The 18503-nt window shown below is 39.0% G+C and overlaps 1 protein-coding gene across 4 annotated transcripts in view; it reads left to right on the top strand.

Moving 5' to 3' along the window:
• Window positions 1-18503, top strand: part of CUNH1orf21 (chromosome unknown C1orf21 homolog) — a 265651-nt gene that overhangs the window by 142603 nt on the left and 104545 nt on the right. For all 4 annotated transcript variants that reach the window (XM_020984395.2, XM_020984393.2, XM_020984394.2 and 1 more), the window contains one exon: window positions 14847-14941. In XM_020984395.2, coding sequence (XP_020840054.1) covers window positions 14847-14941 — 95 coding nt within the window. The remainder of the gene's footprint in view (window positions 1-14846; window positions 14942-18503) is intronic.

Here is an 18503-nt window from a genome sequence, read left to right as displayed (position 1 = left end):
GGCCTTTGTTGTCCTTGCCCCACCCCCCACTTGGTGCTCTGCCAGTTCAGATCTGGAGAGGTGATCAGTGGGGTGGGGCAGCACACTCTCCATCCTCACCCTGGGTATCTGCAGGATTCTTAACACTTGCAGCTTTTCATTTAACCACTCCGGCACCATCCTCCTGCCACTGCTGTCCCGAGCAATTAGGTTCAAAATGGGGCTAACCCAAATGACCACTTGGATGGCATATAGTAGGGTCATGCCAGGGTTCTCTGGGGGAAAAAAAAAACAGAGAACCTCTTTGTAGAAGGTGGGGCCCTCAAGCAGTCTTTCTAACTGAAGCTTCTTTTTCTTAATTCAATAGGAGGAGGAAGAAGCATAATGGAAAGGTTTGCACTGAACTGAGCTGTATTTTTTAACTGTGCAAAGGGCAGCTCCCAGGTTCAACCACAGGATGGGTAAACCCTGCAAGCCAAGTAAGAACATGATGCCATTTGACCTAGAAGTTGGCTAAATTATGGACTCTAAGAACCATGACCTTGCAGTTGACTCCATCCTGGTACAAGCAGTCCCAGACTATAAATAACCCTTTCAACCATAAGATCATAGATTTAGAGTTAGAACTGACCTCAAAGGTCATCTAGTCCAACTCCCTCATTTTACAAAGGAGGAAACTGAGAGCTAGAGAGATTAAATAACTTCTCCAGCATACCATCACCATCCCTTACCCTTCCACTGGCCTTGTTTGGGGAAAGGAAAGCTTGCAGCTTTTAGAGAAACTGTGAGTGAAGGGAAGATTTGAGTGAGCACTTCACTAACAGATCTATCCAAAGGTGTAGCAGGCTGCCTCCTGATTAACTGTCTTCAAACAAAGGCTGGATCGTGTCAGATAAGCTGTACAAAGTAATCTCACTTAGGAATGGGTTGGACGAAATGGGACCAAAGTTTTTTCCCAGCTCTGAGATTCTGTGAAGTTGACCCCAGAACAGACTTGTCAGTCATACCTAGTCACAGCCCTGTCACAAGAAATATTTCCTCACTAGCCCTGTCCCAAACTCGGCTGAATCTCTGAAAGTTTTTCTTCACTTTACTGTATCACCTAAAATGTCACCATGTACCAATTCACTTTCATCCCTAAGGAACATATACATGTGTGTGTGCGTGTATATGTATACACACATACATACATACATACATACATATATACATATACACTGTATATAATACACACACACACACACACACACACACACACACACACACACCTTGGCCTGAGGGAAATAAAGTATCATCATTCAAATAATATTGATTTGGTTAATCAGGATATTTTCTATTTTATATTCACCTGAGATGAGTTGTGCCCAAGTCATTGGAGTTTTGATTTTGAGGGCCAAGGAAAGATAAATAATTTGGGAGCATGGAGCATTTACTTTGGGGTTTGGTCTAGGATGGAGGATTATTCAGAAGCATAATCTTGGGATCTTGGGAGAGGATACAAGTAGGAGATGGAAAGATGTCAAAACCAAACCATATATTTCTAGAAAGTTACCACCAAGGGGCTAGGCTAGTAGCAACAAGGAGAGAAGAATAAAACATTTTAAATGAAATAAATTTTAATTGGAAAGGACCTTAGATATCACTGAGTATAGCCCCCTCATTTTGCAGATGGAGAAACTGAGGCCCAGGGGGCGAAGTTATTTATCCAAGGTCATGAAACTGGTTAGTGGAAAATCCATGACTAGAACCCAAGTTTTGCAACTTTCAGTTCTGTGCTTTCTACACCATAGTCTCTGTTCTTCTGTCTCTTCCCTCCCTAAATCATATGGCTACCTACTCTTGGAATCCAGAACTTAATTCAGCAAATTCAATCCAGTAAGCATTTATTATATCATCAACTATGTGCAACACATTGAGGTAAGCCCTAGGGGAAGGGGGAAAGGAGAAAGGGGGAGGGAGAGAGGAAGAGAGAGAGGGAGGGGGAGAGAGAGAGAGAGAGAGAGAGAGAGAGAGAGAGAGAGAGAGAGAGAGAGAGAGAGAGAGAGAGAGAGAGAGAGAGAGAGAGAAATCCTGCCAACAAGGTGCTTACATTCTATTGAGGCAATAGAATCACTGGTTCTATAGCTCTTGGATTAAAATGAGCTTCCCTTGGCAATCCAATTTCCATTTTACATGATGATTTCTATTAAAAAGTATCTTCCAGATTCCAAACAGCCGACTTAAATTTGGAACACAGGATATTGTTATAACACAAGGACCGCTTATGTTTTTTCCTGTGAGGTAGAATCACACATGTATAATTTTGCCCAATAAAAAATACTGGGAATTTTAGTACCAAGAAAATCTAAGACATATAAGCTTTTAACTTTGTCTTTTCCAAGCTCCCAAATTTCTAAATGGATGAAAAGTATGAGTGGCATAGCAGCAAGTTGACCAGAGTAGTAGCTTCTCAATCTATATCATCTAAGTTTAGGGGAGGAAGCAGGCTCATTGAATTGGGAATGGAAATTTTTATCCTCTTTCCCCCTCAAAACTGATAGTTAACCTGAACTTCCAGTACTCTTGGGTTTATTCTCTGGAATTGTTGATTTAATAAAATGAATTCTTTATGTGAAAGTAGAAAAATTGCCCTCAGGATTCAAAACAAAACTTTTTTTGTTGTCGTTCTGGGCAACTGGACTCACTGGCTCTCTTAACTCATGACAAAGAGACTTTAGCCTCATTATGACCTAAGCCACCTTCATTTTACTGCTCCTTTGTGAATAGTCTGCATTATTTAAAATTTTATAACTATTTTTGTATCTAAACTCCTCCGTTTACTAGCCATATGATTATAAGCCCCTTGAGCCTCAGTTTCCTCCTTTGTAAAATGTGGATAATTCCCACGCTACAATCACAGGATTGTTGTAAGGAGTGTGCTTTTTTAATGGGAGAAAACAAATAGCAAAACATTGACCTTGATTGATTGTATATGCAGCATTCCACACCCATCATCACCCATCTCTTCAGTAAAATGAAGGAAGTACGTTTTCTTGACTCTTCTACAGGAACAAACTAAATTGTTATAATCATACAAAATTTGGTTTATGTTTTGTTGTTTTTTCCATTTATATTGATGGAATCTTAGGTATACTGCTTTCCTGATTCTGTTTGTTCTGCATCATTTCCTATCTACCCAAGCTTGTCTGAAGTCTTCCGATTTGTCATTTGTCATGGCCCAGTGATATTCTACTTACATTTATGTATTACAATTAATTTATCCATTTCTCAGGTTACTTTGCTTTCTTTTCTTTTCTACCATAGAAGTGCTACTGTCAGTATTTTGGTGTATGTCTGTGGATGGGACTTTTATTTGTCTTTGAACTCCTTGGGAAACACTTCTGGGTTAAATGGCAGGTATATTTCAATCATTTAAAAACAACAACATTCCATATTGCTTTCCAGAATGGTTGGGCCATTTCACCAGTAACAGTACTTTAACATACCTGTTCCAACAGCTTTTCTAACACTGACTGCTTCTATCTTTGGTAATCCTTGTCATTTTACTGAGTATGAAGGTAAATATCAGAGTTGTTTTAATTTTATTTTATTATGATTTTATCATTTAATAAAAAAATTATTAGTTCTTTGGAACAGTATTTCATATAGTTGTTAGTAGTATCTAATTCTTTTTGTATCTTTTAGCTGCTTATTTACTGGGGAATGGGTCTTCTTAGTTTTCAATATTTTATGTTAATCGCTATATATTGCATATCAGAGCCCTATCAGGAACACTTGATATATGGATTTTTTCCACAACAGCCACTTCCCTTCTCATTCTAGATGCACTGATTTTGTTTGTGCAGATAGCTTTTCAGTTTTTATCTTAGAATAGTGTTTTGAAAAGTGATACATAAAAGTAAGCTATGGTTTCAACATATTCATTTGTTATCCTTGCTATAAGTTTATTAGCCTAACTGAACTTAAAGATACATTTGCATGAAAGTTCCACGTCTCTCTAAAAAGCATTCTAATATGACTGCATCTGAATATTTAGCTAATAGACCTACTGTAACCCAGCAAGCTTTTTGAACAATGACTGTCAAGAAGACGCTAAGAATTTATCTCTATCTCTAAACACATGGAGCTCCCTGAAGGATTCGGGTAAAAGTTGAGATTGGGAATCTGCTTTATTTTCCTGATCTATCATGAATTCTCTGGTGAATCATCAGGCATGTCTTCCCAAAGATTTTGTCATTTCTAGTTCAGCAGCTAATTCATAGAATTATAAGATCACACAGAAGATCACAGAGGAAGCAGATTGCAAAGTCAGGATGCAAACCCAGGCCCTCTAATTATAAATCCATCATTCTTCCTTCTTGATCAGAATAGGCCCAGAATAGCCACCTGGGACCTAGTGAATAAGTACTTGTGGATTGATTCATAAATCAAAGGCTGCACTCATTTTCATAGTGATGTGTCAGGCGTCTAAAGCTCACAAGTCAGCTACTTACCAGCCTTCTTACCCATCATCTGGGGAAGCAACCTTTGTAGAGAAAAGACCTGTCATCCCCACCAACTTCCCAGGCAGCTGAGCCAGCCTAGTTGAAGCAGCAAGGCACCTGAGGGGAGAGTCAGGAGGCGGTCTGTACCAGGCAAGTCAAACCACCATCACAACCTTGGCCTCCATCTCCCCTCAGAGCCTGACAGGGGCAGCCAAAGACTCTGAACCCATGAAATTTGAGAATCACAATGCTTCCAGCCTAGTACCCTCAGCCATCAGAGATGCAGCCTGTCTGTTGCTCCTGCAAGTGCTACCACCACAACTACAGAAGACTCAGAAAAGAAAGTTCTTATCACCAAAGTCCTTGGCTTCGGAAACTGATATAATTTTATCGTTGGAAATGAAATTGAAGAAGAGTCAAGGCATTAACATTTGCTTTGCCCCATACGCAAGAACCATGAAACTTTTCCATCTGAGTTTCCACTGAAACCTTCCATATTTGCGCTTCTTGAGAGCAAGGACTAGTTTACTTTTATTCATTAATTAATCCATTAAAAAGAGGGGAGAAGCCTCAATTTCTTCAGATATGAAATGAGGGGATTGGACTAGATGACCCCTAACAGCCTTTCAGAGCTAAGTCTATGATGCCATGCTCTTCACTCAGAGCCTTCCCTGTACCCTCTACCTCTATTCTGGAGGGAATGGGGTGTTCAAGGAGGACTAGCACCTCTGGCGTGAAGGCTTGCTGAGCCCTTTTCAGGGCAGCTTGTCCACCTTTAGTGTCTCCCTGGCACTCAGCTCTCACCTGTGGCTCCAAGAAGCTGTAACATGCACAGCAGCCACACCCTGGTAAAGCTGTCTCAGCAGATGGGCTAAACCAGGTTGAAGGTAACCAACAGGCCCTGTAGATGAGTTAGGGGGATGTCTACCCCACTCATGGGAAGACTTCCCCTGGCAGAATGGGCAGATGAGAACAATTTGTTCCAGCCACCACGAAGGCGGCTGAAGCAGGCACTGTAGAGCGCTTAGAGCTTGGTCCAACATCGAAGATACCAAGGTCATCTCCTGCATCCTGGGCCATCTTCAGTCATCCTGATTTTTGTCCTGCCATTGGACTTGGATAACTCTGGAAGAGTGAGGCGGATGACTGTGCAACTCTGCCTCACTTAAATTGAAAACAAAGGACGAACAATAATAACCTCAATGCTAAAGTTGACGCACAGTGGCTGGAGCTAGAAGGAACCTTGGACTTCATCAAGTCCAACCCTGTCATTTTATGAAGGATAAAACCAAGACAGAGAAATAAATTACTGAACTCAAAGTTACATGGGTAAAACCTAGGAAGACCTATCACTCGAAAAGGGCAGTTCAGACTCGCAGAAATGTCAAGCTCTGATAGCACTACTCCTTCATCAGACAGAAACAAGTCAGCAAGCATGACTAGTTAAATTGGGAAGCTACTGGATTCCGTAATTGTCCCTTCCCCTTGGCCTCTGCCTGGATGACTTCTTCTCCAGCCTAGCCATGCCCTGGTTTTTCTCCCAGCAGCAGAATCTTGGTGGCCTGATTCCAAGACTTTTTTTTGGCTCTTCTCCCATGTAACAGAATCCCTAGATACAGTTCTATATTTGGAATTCAAACTAAGCTCCTCTGACTCCTTTCTCCTATACCACAGTACCAGTCAAAATACTGTTCCCAGGGAATTCTTAGATTGGCTACTTTGGAGCATATAGTGTATAGCTCACAGCCACTACTGTGGGTGGAGTATCCGAAAGGAAAAGTGATCTATTTTAATGAAAGTGATGCTTTTGACCACTTCTAAATTAGATTGGCAGAGAGTCATTAACCTCCCCCCCCATCTAATTTTAAGGCAATTTCCCCCTAGTGCAAGCGTTGCCCTTTTTCTGGGGAAAACATTTCTGTCTGGTTTGGGTTGGGCCTTGGCCAATTCACTGTTCTTTGTGCTAACTCAGCTACAAATTGGAATTTTTGGATAATGGTAGTAATTGAGTAAGAAAACAGAGGAAGCTGGGAATGTCTGGCTGTTCACCCCTGGTTTCAATCGATGCTGATTGAAGATGCCAGTTTTGATAATCACTTAGCAGCTCCTTGTGTATCTTCGTTTCCATGTGGAGCCACCCATCTTTCACTTTTAAATGCAACCCTTGCCTTAGGGATACCTGTGCCACAGATGCATTATTTACCTTTTTTTTCCCCTGGGGATCAAGGGTTTAAGGATGAAGATGGGGCTTCTGCATATCTATGCTTGAAGTCACCACCCGATACCCTTGAAAAGCCAAGATATTATTCAGCCTTATACACAAATCACTTGGAAAATTCTGATCATAAAGTATTAAAGAAAGAAACTTTTTATAAGAGCAGCTGGAGAACATTATGAAGAAAGTGGAACAACTTCTCTCCACTCCTCACTTAGTTGCTTACTGCTCTGTCCTCAACTGCATGTGCCACTGGAGCAAAATTGGCTTAACTGAGCAATTGCCTTTGACTGGGGGTCATTGTAACTGACTTCATGTTCAGGGAGACCTATCTGTCCCTTCAACTTCCTTCAAAAGAAGGTGGAGTGTTCTTGCCTAAAGGTCTGCACCCTAATTGTCCAATGGATGTTAGCTCAGCTGGTTTTATTTTACTCCCATGAAACATTGAGGCAAAAATTAAGCAAATTAAGCCCACTAAGTATGAGTTACTTTCGTTTTTTGGTTTTTTTTTTCTCTAGGTTCTTAAAAAACATGGATGAACATAGTAGTAATGCTTTTTAAAGAATTAAAATATGATATCCAAAAGAAGTGGTATAGAGTGATGAATTAGGTGCTGGGCTTGGAATCTGGAAGACCTGGATTCAAATCTCTTACATTTATGAGCTACATGATTCTGGGCAGTTCACTTGCCCTCACGTTGCCTCAAGCAATTGCTAGGACTTACCTACTAAGTCATAAATATAGGTGTTAGTTAAAAGAGTTCCAATACCGGCATTTCCTACCTTACCAAAATAACATCCTTCAAATATTTGCTTATGATGTACAAAATTAATTTCATCAACCAACAAACACTTACTAAGAATTTATTAAGTGTATTCCAAGCACTGAGCTAGAAGGAAGAAAGGGAGGGAAGGAGGAAGGGAGGAAGAAAGGAGGGAAGGAAGGAAGGAGGGAAGGAAGGAAGGAAGGAAGGAAGGAAAGAAGGAAGGAAGGAAGGAAGGAAGGAAGGAAGGAAGGAAGGAAGGAAGGAAGGAAGGAAGGAAGGAAGGAAGGAGGGAAGGAGGAAGGAGGAAGGGAGGAAGAAAGGAGGGAAAGAGGGAAGGAAGGAAGGAAGGAAAATTTTATTGGAGAATCAGGAAGGAAGAATATTAAAAAGAGATTTGATTCCAATCTGCTATTGCGATCTCCCCTGTTAAAAGTTCAGGCAAATATGAGTTATATCAAAAGGCCTACTGTGTGGTAGGCACTATAAAGTGTTTTACCAGTATTATTTCATTTGATCTTTACAACAGCCCTGGGAAGTAGGTTCTTTTATTATTCTCATTTTACAATTGAAGAAAATGAGGCAGACAGGTTAAGTAGCTTGCTCTGAGCCAAGTAAGTGTCTGAGACCAGATTTGAACTCCAGGTCCAGAGCTCTATGCATTACACCACCTAGCAGCTGCTTGGCTAGTTGTGATACATGCTATCAGGTTTGTATTGGCCTGTGAAACAAATCAAGGGGCCACTTTATATGAAACCAAGGACCGTCTCTACAAGATGCCGGACTATAACTCTTATATGTAGGAGCATCTGATCACAGATAGAGCAGGCAAGGATCTCAGAAGCCATTGCTTTCAATCTCCTGGGGAAACTGAGGCTCAAGGTGGTTAAAGGATTTGTCTAGGATCATATAGGGAGCGTCAGAGAGAGTTGAATTTTGAACTCCTTTGAATTCAGGGTCACTGTTCTACTATACTGCATTGCCTCATATATTGCCATTGGTCATAAGAGAGACTGGAAAAGTCTGCAATCTATCAGTTATTATTGTTAATAAAGAAAAAAAAAAAGAAACACCTCATATCTGCCTGAGCGTGAAACGGGAAAGGGTAGCACATTGGAGTCAAATCTTTTTTTTTTAAGGTTCTATTTTCAATAAATGTTAATAAAGTTAAAAAAGGTTCTACTTTCCCTGTCCTCCGAACTGATATTACTGTTAGACTCAGTACATTATCACACTCTGTATGTAATACATAATGCTGATAAGACCTCTCCAAGAGTTGTCCTTGTCTATTAGTAGACTCTTTTTAACTGAGGATTTCTTTATCCTTTTATTGAAGAACCCCAAGCCCTCATTCAAATAGTGCTTGAGTCAGTTTTTGTAGAGAAGTCTGGAGTTTTTACTTCCCTCTATGCTTCCTCACCTCATCGTTAGCAATAATGACAATGCCTTTTTTCCTTAGAGAGCTAAGGAGGCTGACTTAAGTGCCTTAGAGCAAGGGAGCAAGGCCTGATGATGTGCTGAGATGCCTTCCATCTCAGATCCCTGAGTCTAAGTTTAGTGCCAGTATTTCAGACAAGAGGTTCATGGTTTGTTTGGTTTGGTTTGGGGGGCTTTTTTTAGTTTGTTTGGTTTACTTTTCTCTTTTTTTCTGTAAGTCTGCAAGCACAGCCTAGAGATGTTGGCTTGGAGCAGAAATACCTTGTGACCACCGAAAGCATTCTGAAGTGTAAATATGAGATGCGGAAAAACCAGACACTGCGTTAAGGAAAAACAGTTTCTGATATCAGCGTTCTAGAGCTTTCAACCTTATCAATCCTCTGCCCTTCGATGCTTCCTCCTACCTACAACACTAAAAATATTAGAAAAGGGCCGACTTTACCCAAAATCTGTTTTGACTAGAATAACCTGCCACTGTTAAAGTGGAGAGAAGGGGGAGCATGTTCAGTCTAGGGAATCATCCTAGCTACTGTTCTCAGTTGAGTAAGTTACCAGATAGGATCAACAGGAAGAAAAGAAAAATTATGAACAGGTATGGGTGTGGGTGTGCACATATACATGCCTACATGTTCACACGAGAGAAATACGTTTCCTTTTCTCTTTCTTCCTAATCGAGTTGGAACATTGTCCCAATGCCAAAGAATATTTTGCATGTGATAATGGTGGTTCTAATTGTTTTCAACGTGGTTGCCGACAAGAGGATGTCCCACGTGGTTTTAAACAAAAGAAAAATAAGATTTCTGCAGTCACTGTTAAAAACCGAAACTCTCTCATGCATCACCACAGAAGCTCTTAAGGAGTGCTTTTTCTCTTGGTTGAATTGACATGGAAGTGGTGTGACATATTTGTTGATGAGTTATCTGCTTCCAGATGGACATCTTCTTTCATGATGTTGGCGTTAGAGAATTTTAACAGAACATTTTGAAGTATTTGCTTTGCACAAATTATTGTTTTATCTAGGGACCTCCATTTTACACTGCGATGGATTTTGTGTGGCGTGTTGTACGAGTAATAATGCTAAGCCTGGTGACAGTAGTCAGTGCTCTGTGTTGTTGTTTTGTGTGTGTGTGTCCAGTTGTATAGCGGTCCTCCAAAGCTGCCTTCTGTGGTTGTTAATGACACCGTAAGACCAGCCGCTTACTTTTAGATTGGCAGTGATTTTTCTTGGATTAAGAATTTCAGTGTTTAGGGTAGCGCTATATAATAGGCAACTAGGTAGACAGAGCCTGGGTCTGAAGTCAGGAAGACTTGAGTTCAAATCCAACCTCAGATGTTTACTAGCTGTATGACCATGGGCAAGCCACTTAATCACTGTCTGACTTGGTTTCCTCATCTGTAAAATGAGAGTAATAATAGCACCTACTTCCTGGGGTTGTTGTGAGGATCATCTGAGCTTTGTGAACCTTAAGGCATCTTGTCAGTGCTAGGTATTAATATTACTTATTAAAGGGAGATTTTGTTTAAATAAATAGTCATCATTTGTTGAAGACTGGGAAAACTAATGAAAACTGGTTATATGACTTCAGTTATGGCTCTTCAGGGAATAAATAGAAACTGAAAAAATAAATGGCTGAGGAGCATCTACTTTGTGTGACTAAGGAGGGAAATAACATTGTCCAAGGATAGGAATTCAGTTTATTTTTTCATTTGATGAGTAAAATGGGCCCTTTCTGAAACCTTTGCTTGGGAGTCTTCGGTCTTATGCCCCTCGCTAAGAATTTGTGCCTTTTTCTCTTTGATACCTTGAAATCCTCAATGACAACAATAAGCTTTTCTAAATCTTTGGTGAGGGGCATATAATTTTATTTATATAATTCTGTTATTTGTGGTATAATTGTATTATTCATGGGCTTTCAGGATTGTTTATAATTAATTTGATAATTAGTGTCAATTTTTGACATTTTAAATCACACTTAGTTTGCCTTATATGTGTAGTATGTGTGTATGTATGCACATATGTATACATATACACACACATGCATATATGCATATATATTCAGGTCATAATGGTGGATATTTCCCATTGTTTCATGACTCTATATATGAATAAGGTATGAGGCCTAGTCTATCTTTGGCTACGTTTCCTGGCGATGTAATTACCTTCATTATCTAGCCCACAGGACCACATTTGCCATGAGATTTTTAGATCTCTGAATATGTTGCATTTCCTACCTCTAAGCAATTTGTTCTTGTCTAAATCCATATCATGTTTTTATTAATTTTGCTTTAGTTTTTCCTATTTTGTAAAGTATAGAATATAAATATGCTATTAAGAATAAGTTTTATTGATGTCTTTTGGTATTTTATATCAATATTTCTCCCCCTTCCCCTCCCTTTTATAAATTAATTAATTAATTTTTGGTTTTCACCAATTACTTCCGTAGGCTTTTGAGTTTTAAATTTTCCCCCCTCCCTTCCCACTTCCCTTCCCAAGATGACATGCAATCTGATATAGGCTCTACATATACATTCTTATTAAACATGTTTTCACATTAGTCATGTTGTAGAGAAGAATTAGAACCAATAGGAAAAAGCACAATAAAGAAGAAACAAACAAAAAAAGAGCAAATAATATGCTTTGATCTGCATTCAAGCTCCATAGTACTTGCTTTGGAGGTGGATAGCATTTTCCATCATGAGACTCTTGGAGATGTCTTAAATCCTTGCATTGCTGAGAAGAGCTAAGTATATCAAAGTTAGTCATCATACAACATGATTGTTACTATATACAACATTCTCCTAGTTTTGCTCACTTCACTCAGCATCAGTTCATACAAGTCTTTCCAGGTTTTTCTGAGGTCTGCTTCCTCATTATTTTTTATAGCACAGTAGTATTCCATTACATTCATATATCACAACTTGTTCAGCCATTCCCCAAATGATGGGCATCCCCTCAATTTCCAATTCCTTGCCACCACAGAAAGAGCTGCTATAAATATCTGTGTGCTATAAATATTTTTGTATATGTGGACCCTTTTCCCATTTTTATGGTCTCTTTGAGATACAGCCTTAAAAGTGCTATTGCTGGGTCAAAGGCTACGCACATTTTTATAGCCGTTTGGGCATAGTTCCAAATAGCTCTCCAGAATGGTTGGATCAGTTCACAACTCCACCAACAATGCATTAGTGTTCCAATTTTCCATATCTTCTCCAACATTTATCATTTTCCTGTTTTGTCATGTTGGCCAATCTGATAGGTGTGATGTGGTACCTCAGAGTTCTTTTGAGTTGCATTTCTCTAATCAGTAGTGATTTGGAACATTTTTTTCATATGGCTGTAGATAGCTTTAATTTCTTCATCTGGAAACTGCTTATTCATATCCTTTGACCATTTATCAATTGCTTCCCCTCCCTTTTGAGAGAGTCATCTCATATAGTAAATAGTATTTTTAAAGACCCCTTCCTGCAAAGAGAAGGAAAAAAACTGGCACAATTGATCAATACAGCAAAAAAGTTTCTACACACGGGAAGTGTTTGATCCTTGTAGTCCTTCCATCTCTCTGCAAAAAAAAAAAAAAGGATCTTCTCCTGTTTCTTACTTTGAGCCATGCCTCTTCTTTATAATGTTGTGACATTCACTTTTGACTTATGCGTGGTTCTTTCCACTTATATTATTGTAGTCACTGTGGACTTTGCTAACTTCATTCTGCATTAGTTCCTGTAGAGCTTTCCATGCTTCTCTGTATTTATCATATTCATAATTTCTTTCAGCACAGTTATATTCTATTATATTTATGAACTACAGTTTGTTTAGCCATTTTCCGATTGATAGGCATCTACTTTGTTTCCAGTTCTTTGCGATCACAAAAAAGTGCTATTACAAATATTTTGACGTGTGTGAGGACTTCTCTCATTATTAGCCTCTAGGGTGAAAGCATAGAAATGGAATCTCTGGGTCAAAAGATATTTTTAAAATATACAATATTACATAGCAAATATACAATTCATTTATATTACATGTAAAAAAATGACTTTTTGTAGTACCTTTACTGCTTAGATAGTTTTATAGTACCTGCCTGACAGTGTTTTCACTAATTATATCTCATACCAGCCTTCTTAATTTCCTTCTCTCCTCCACTAAAGGAAGAAAAGGAATACAGCAGTGGCAATGAGTGCCTTATTTAGGTGGATGTTGTTCTTTTGGTTGAGTAATGGATGATAGAAAAAAAAAACCAAGACATTTGCTTAGTCCTCTTGGATACAAATGTAGATTCTTGATTCAAATCAGTGCAAAAGTGTCACATTGATTTAGATAATTATTTTGTAAATGACTTAGGCAGTCATTTTTCATAAAAACACATCTCTTGGTTAAAAAAGAAGACCCATTTGGATAAGGTAGAAGGGAAAGAAGAGACTCCTACTTGAGGACAGTGGGGCAGCATTAGAAGTAGGTCACATAACCTTGGTGCCAGAGGAGATGTGAGGAAATCTACCTCTTTCCTTTCAGAAGAGAAAAGGAGGGCTTCAACTGGGAAATGCTATGTTGATTGGTTGGTTTTTACAAGGGAAGGCTAAAAAAATGGATGGCATAGGCGGGGTGGGGGAGAGCAGAATATATAGGCATGATTGATATAAAAGTAAAGTATCAAGAAAACATTTTAAAGAAATGTCACAAACAAATCTTCATCGCAGATGACTCAAAAATGTAACAGTTAGTGACTTTTCAATTATGAAGTAAGATCTCCCTTTAAATATAGTCCACCATTGGAAGATATCTGTCTTTCAATGACAGTGTAGTCATTATCACCGTCACCATCACTCTGTCCTCATTATCTTTTCCATTCACCAACTTTTAATATGTTCTAGTTAGTTAGGCTAATGGGTTAGTCAGTTAGATAAAGGGAGCAGCTCTCCAGAGGCATCTTGGTTTTTGCCATCTTCTGGTATCTGTAAAACTGGAAGACCAGACAGGAAGGGAATTAAAATGAACGGGGAGTGAAGCTATAGCTAGAAGTTACAGGAGTAGACTGCCTTGGAGCAGATGCTTTTCATTGGAGAGGAAATTGGGCTCAATTGGCTTTTCGTTTCTGTGTATATGTGTGTGTGATATTGTTTTTGTTCTCATGAGTAAGCAGTGTAGTTTAGTGACTGCAGCATCAATAATAGAATATTATGATAGCATTGAATTGGAAGAGGAGAGACCTAGGTCCTTTGTAGGGACTGCCACTCTCACTGACCTTGGACAAATTGTCTTTGCTTCTGGGTGTTAGTTTTACATCTCTTAAGTAGGGATTATATGGTACCTATCACACACCCACATGTGTATACTCACACAGTTCACCTGGAGGTTAAGATAAACTGTGTACTTTAATATAATCTTTCAAGCACTTTGAGTTCAGTTGGGCTAAGTGCTGTGTGACAAAGATGTCGAGTTCAGGTTGCAAGATGATCAAATCTGTTTGGATTAGACCTTCAGCAATCAATTTCCCTTTGGCATTACATGCAATTTTAAAAAGAGGAGAAACAGTGTGGTCTGTATGTAGAATGGAAGATTGCTGCTCCAGGATCATGCTCATATTTTGACCCCCTCCACATATAAAGCCTTTTCTTTTCATTCCCCCAGTTTCCCATTAGATGCCATGCGCCTCTGAGTTGTAGACTTAATAGCCTTTGTAAAAGGAAAAAAAAAACTGCTGTTACTTCTGCCACCTCTTGCTGTATCTGGGAAAGTGCCAGACAATGAAACTTTTATAAGTGTTTTCAAGGTACTGAGCATTTTCCAGTAAATAGGAGAGGAAGTCTCCCAGAAAGAGATCCAGCACTCACAGGCTTACACTCAGATTGATTTCAATGCATATCGTGCAAGGGAAGGAAAGAAAAGGAGTTAACATGATTACACTTTTCAGGGTGGCATTATTTTCTTCTCGTTTAAGTGTCTAAAATGTATTTTCCTTTTTTTCTTCCCCAGATGAGTATAGGATCAAACCTGTGGAAGAGGTCAAATACATGAAAAATGGGGCAGAAGATGAACAGAAAATAGCAACCAGGAACCAAGAAAACTTGGTAAAAATAAGATTCTCCTACCACAGAGAATGGGGGTGATGCCATTGCGATAAAAATCTGCACTACGTTCAAATAATAATTCATATATTGAAACGGAATTTTTTGATTTCTTGAAACTGCTATAGCTATTTATAGTTTGCCTGGAAGCTTGCAAAATTATTCCAGTATCCTGTTTGCCTCCGAATAAGACCTTGCTTGATCTTGTTAAGAGAATGCTTCAGTGTTGAATTTTGTGTGTTTTTATATTCACCCCCTTTTAACTTTTTATTCAGGTCAGGATGAAGGATGATGACTCGTATATTCTCTGCATGTAGTCTTGTTGAAGGAAGTCACTTTTAGATCTCTTGCAAAACAAAACAAAGTGCCTTAGATCCGTTTCTCATTCTGAAGTTTGTCAGTACTTCATATTCATATCACAAACTATTATGTGAGTGTTGAGATAATGGGAGAAATACATATAATTATCAATTTCATTCTGCAAGCATTTATTAGATGCCTACTATATTCAGGTACTGGACTAGGTCCTGGAGATACAAAACCAAAACAATCCCTGGCCTGTACGAGAAGAGTTGTTGACTTGTTTCAATCATATCCTATTCTTCATGACCCCATTTGGGATTTTCTTGGCAAAGATACTGGAGTGGTTTACCGTTTCCTTCTCCAGCTCATTTTACAGATGAGGAACTGAGGCAAACCAGGTTAAAGTAACTTGCGTGAGTCACACAACTAGTAAGTGTTAGAGGCCAGGTTTGAATTCATGAGGATGAATCTTCCTAATTTCAAGACCAGTGCCCTATCCATTGTACCACCTAGCTGCCCCACTAGAGAAAAGGGGAATAAGTAAATACTAAATAGGCTGTAATATTGTTCCTGTAAACAGGAAATGGTATACAGCTCTCAAATTCTCCTTCTATGAAGTACACTGTTAACATAATATCTAAAAATTCTGCCAATAGGCTATTTTAATTGTACATATTCAATTTTGCTTTGGTTCCTAATTGTATGTTTGTTCTATTTCATGCTTTAATGGGTTTTCATCAAAGTAATTTTCCGTATCACAAAATCTGCCCATTTATTTTAAAGGGACTTTTCTGTATTATGTATTTTAGGTTCAGTTTTAGCTACAACTGAGAGATATGGAAGAATATTCAAGAAATCTTGAGGTCTGAAACCTATTACTTTCTGTGCGACTCTGATGAACTCAATAAGCTCCCTCTCAGGCTGTCCCTGAGCTGAGTACATTTTGTAATTGGAAATGCTACCATTTCTGATACTGAGTGGTCTGGGTGATTTTGAAGGGATTGAAAGTATTTTGAATGATCAGAAATGCAGTTGTCAGAATACTTGATCTGGCTGCATAAGGAGTTGTTTTTTAGTGTAACAGTTAAATCTCAGTGGCTACTACTTCCAATGATGAGAATTTTCAAAGACTAGTATTCTAACAGCATGTACATGGCTTAGTAGTATTTTAAATGTTTGGATTTGTTAGCACGTTCCCCTCTGAGGCAACCTTCCATCTATTCGGTATATACGCTTTATGTGCATGTTGTCTTCCCTGTTAGATTGTAAGTTCATGGAGGGCAGAGGCCGTTTTTGCTTTATCTTTATATCCCCAGCACAGTGCCAGACACATAGTAAGGAATTAAGAAGTACTTAGTGATTGAGTAATTGTACGTGGCCATTTTTCACCTAGGATTGATAATGCAGAAGGGTTGAGTAGCTGAAACTTCGGAGTCCTTTCTTTGCTTTGTCTTGCTGAATAAATAGCATTTTGCCCTTTTCCAAGTGTGACTGCATCCTCTCGAGTTACAAATTGAATTTTTCAGCATGGGGCTTTCAGTTCTCAGCTAGATGCTTGTAAATACACATATGCAATAGCTTTGTCTCGGGTTTTCCTTACTAGAAATTTCTAGTCTGTAACTTTGTGCCTATGGTATCCCCTTTAAGAAGGACAGTTTTCTCTTGTGACACAGCTTTTTCCACCTCTTTAGGCATAAAATATATTGCTGATGTCACTTTTTTTTCCAGTCAGCACCTGCTCCACAGTGAGCATTTGTTTATGCTCTAAGGGCAGGTGTGTGTCTTTGGCTTTTTTTTAAGACAGTAGTAATGAAATCATTCAGGAACCATCAGCAGTTATATTGGCCTCATACACTGGCTGTGTGACCCTGTTACCCTATCTGAGCCTTACTGTACTCAGTAGCAACACAGAAATATTAGCACCTACCTCACAGAGTTCTTTTGGGGATCAGATGAGATAATGTATATACAGCTCTGTACCAGATTTAAAGTTCTACATAAATGTGATCTCTTGGTATTTTTGTTCAGAAAAAAAAAAAAGAAACCAAGGCAGCCCAATAGCTCCCTCATTTGTTAGTGCTTTCTTCCCTTTCAGGTGTGGGGTATTTGCTTATATCTGTACTCATTACATACCTCAGTGGAATATAGACTCCTTGGAATGGAAGGGGGCACAAGGAGGTAGGGATGGTCTCATTTTTGTCTCTGTATTCATTTTGCCTTGTTTATCGAATGTTTTTTGAGTTTAATTTACTGCAACCAACTCTTGATTATTTTCAGGTAGGTTATCGTCTTTGTAGTTTAACATCCAGTCTTTGCCAAATCTTATCATTTTTACCTTCACAACATCTCTTGTATATGTCCCCTTCTCTCAATTTAGATAACCACTGCCCTACTTAAGGCCCTTATCACCTCACACCCGGACTACCACAACAATCTTCTAGGTGGTCTCTTTACCTCAGCTTTCTCCCCATTCCAACCCATCTTCCATTCAGTTACCAAAGTCGTGCATTTCCCTCAAGCATAGGTTTGACTGTCTCACCCCCATACACTCTCTCTCTCTCTCTCTCTCTCTCTCTCTCAATTCTGTTAGATCTTTATTATCTTCAGAATCAAATACAAAGTCCTCTCTTTGTTATATAAAAACCCTTCTTAACCTAGCCCCTTACTGCCTTTCCAGTCTTCTTATATTTTACTGCCTACTTAACACATGCTAGGATTCCACCAGTACGTTGTATATTCCTTGCACATGACATTCCATTGACCCAGCTCTTTACTTTTAGAATGCTCTCTCTCCCCAGTTCTGCCTCTTACCTTCTTTCAAGACCTAGCTCAAATCCCATCATCTACAGGAGGCTTTTCCCAACCCCAAATCCTACCCTTACTGCCATTAGTACTTTCCCTGTGAAATTACCTTATATCCATCCCTTATGTATCTTGTACATACATAAGTGTTTGAATGTCATCTTGCCCATTAGAATATAAGCTGCTGAGGCCAGGGACTGTTGTTTGGTGTTTTTTTTTTTTTAGTTTGTGTGGTTTGGTTTTTTGTGTGTTATTTTTTTTTTTAGCTTTCTTGTATCCTCAGTGCTTAAGGCATAGTAAGTGTTTAATAAATGTTAGTTGATGACTCTCCCACATCTCTTTCTGTTGAAATTCTTTACTTCAAAGTCCAGCCTAGGTACCACTTTCTCCATGAAGTTTTACTGAGGAAAGCTAAGAGCCTTGGCCACGAGGAGGGAAACATCTCCTCTAAGAGGAGGGG

This window comes from Phascolarctos cinereus, unplaced genomic scaffold, assembly GCF_003287225.1.
Source record: "Phascolarctos cinereus isolate Bilbo 61053 unplaced genomic scaffold, phaCin_HiC Scaffold_5;HRSCAF=322, whole genome shotgun sequence".
NCBI lineage: Eukaryota > Metazoa > Chordata > Mammalia > Diprotodontia > Phascolarctidae > Phascolarctos > Phascolarctos cinereus.
The sequence above is the reverse complement of the archived record's forward strand: the minus strand, read 5'-3'. Positions and strand labels throughout refer to the sequence as shown.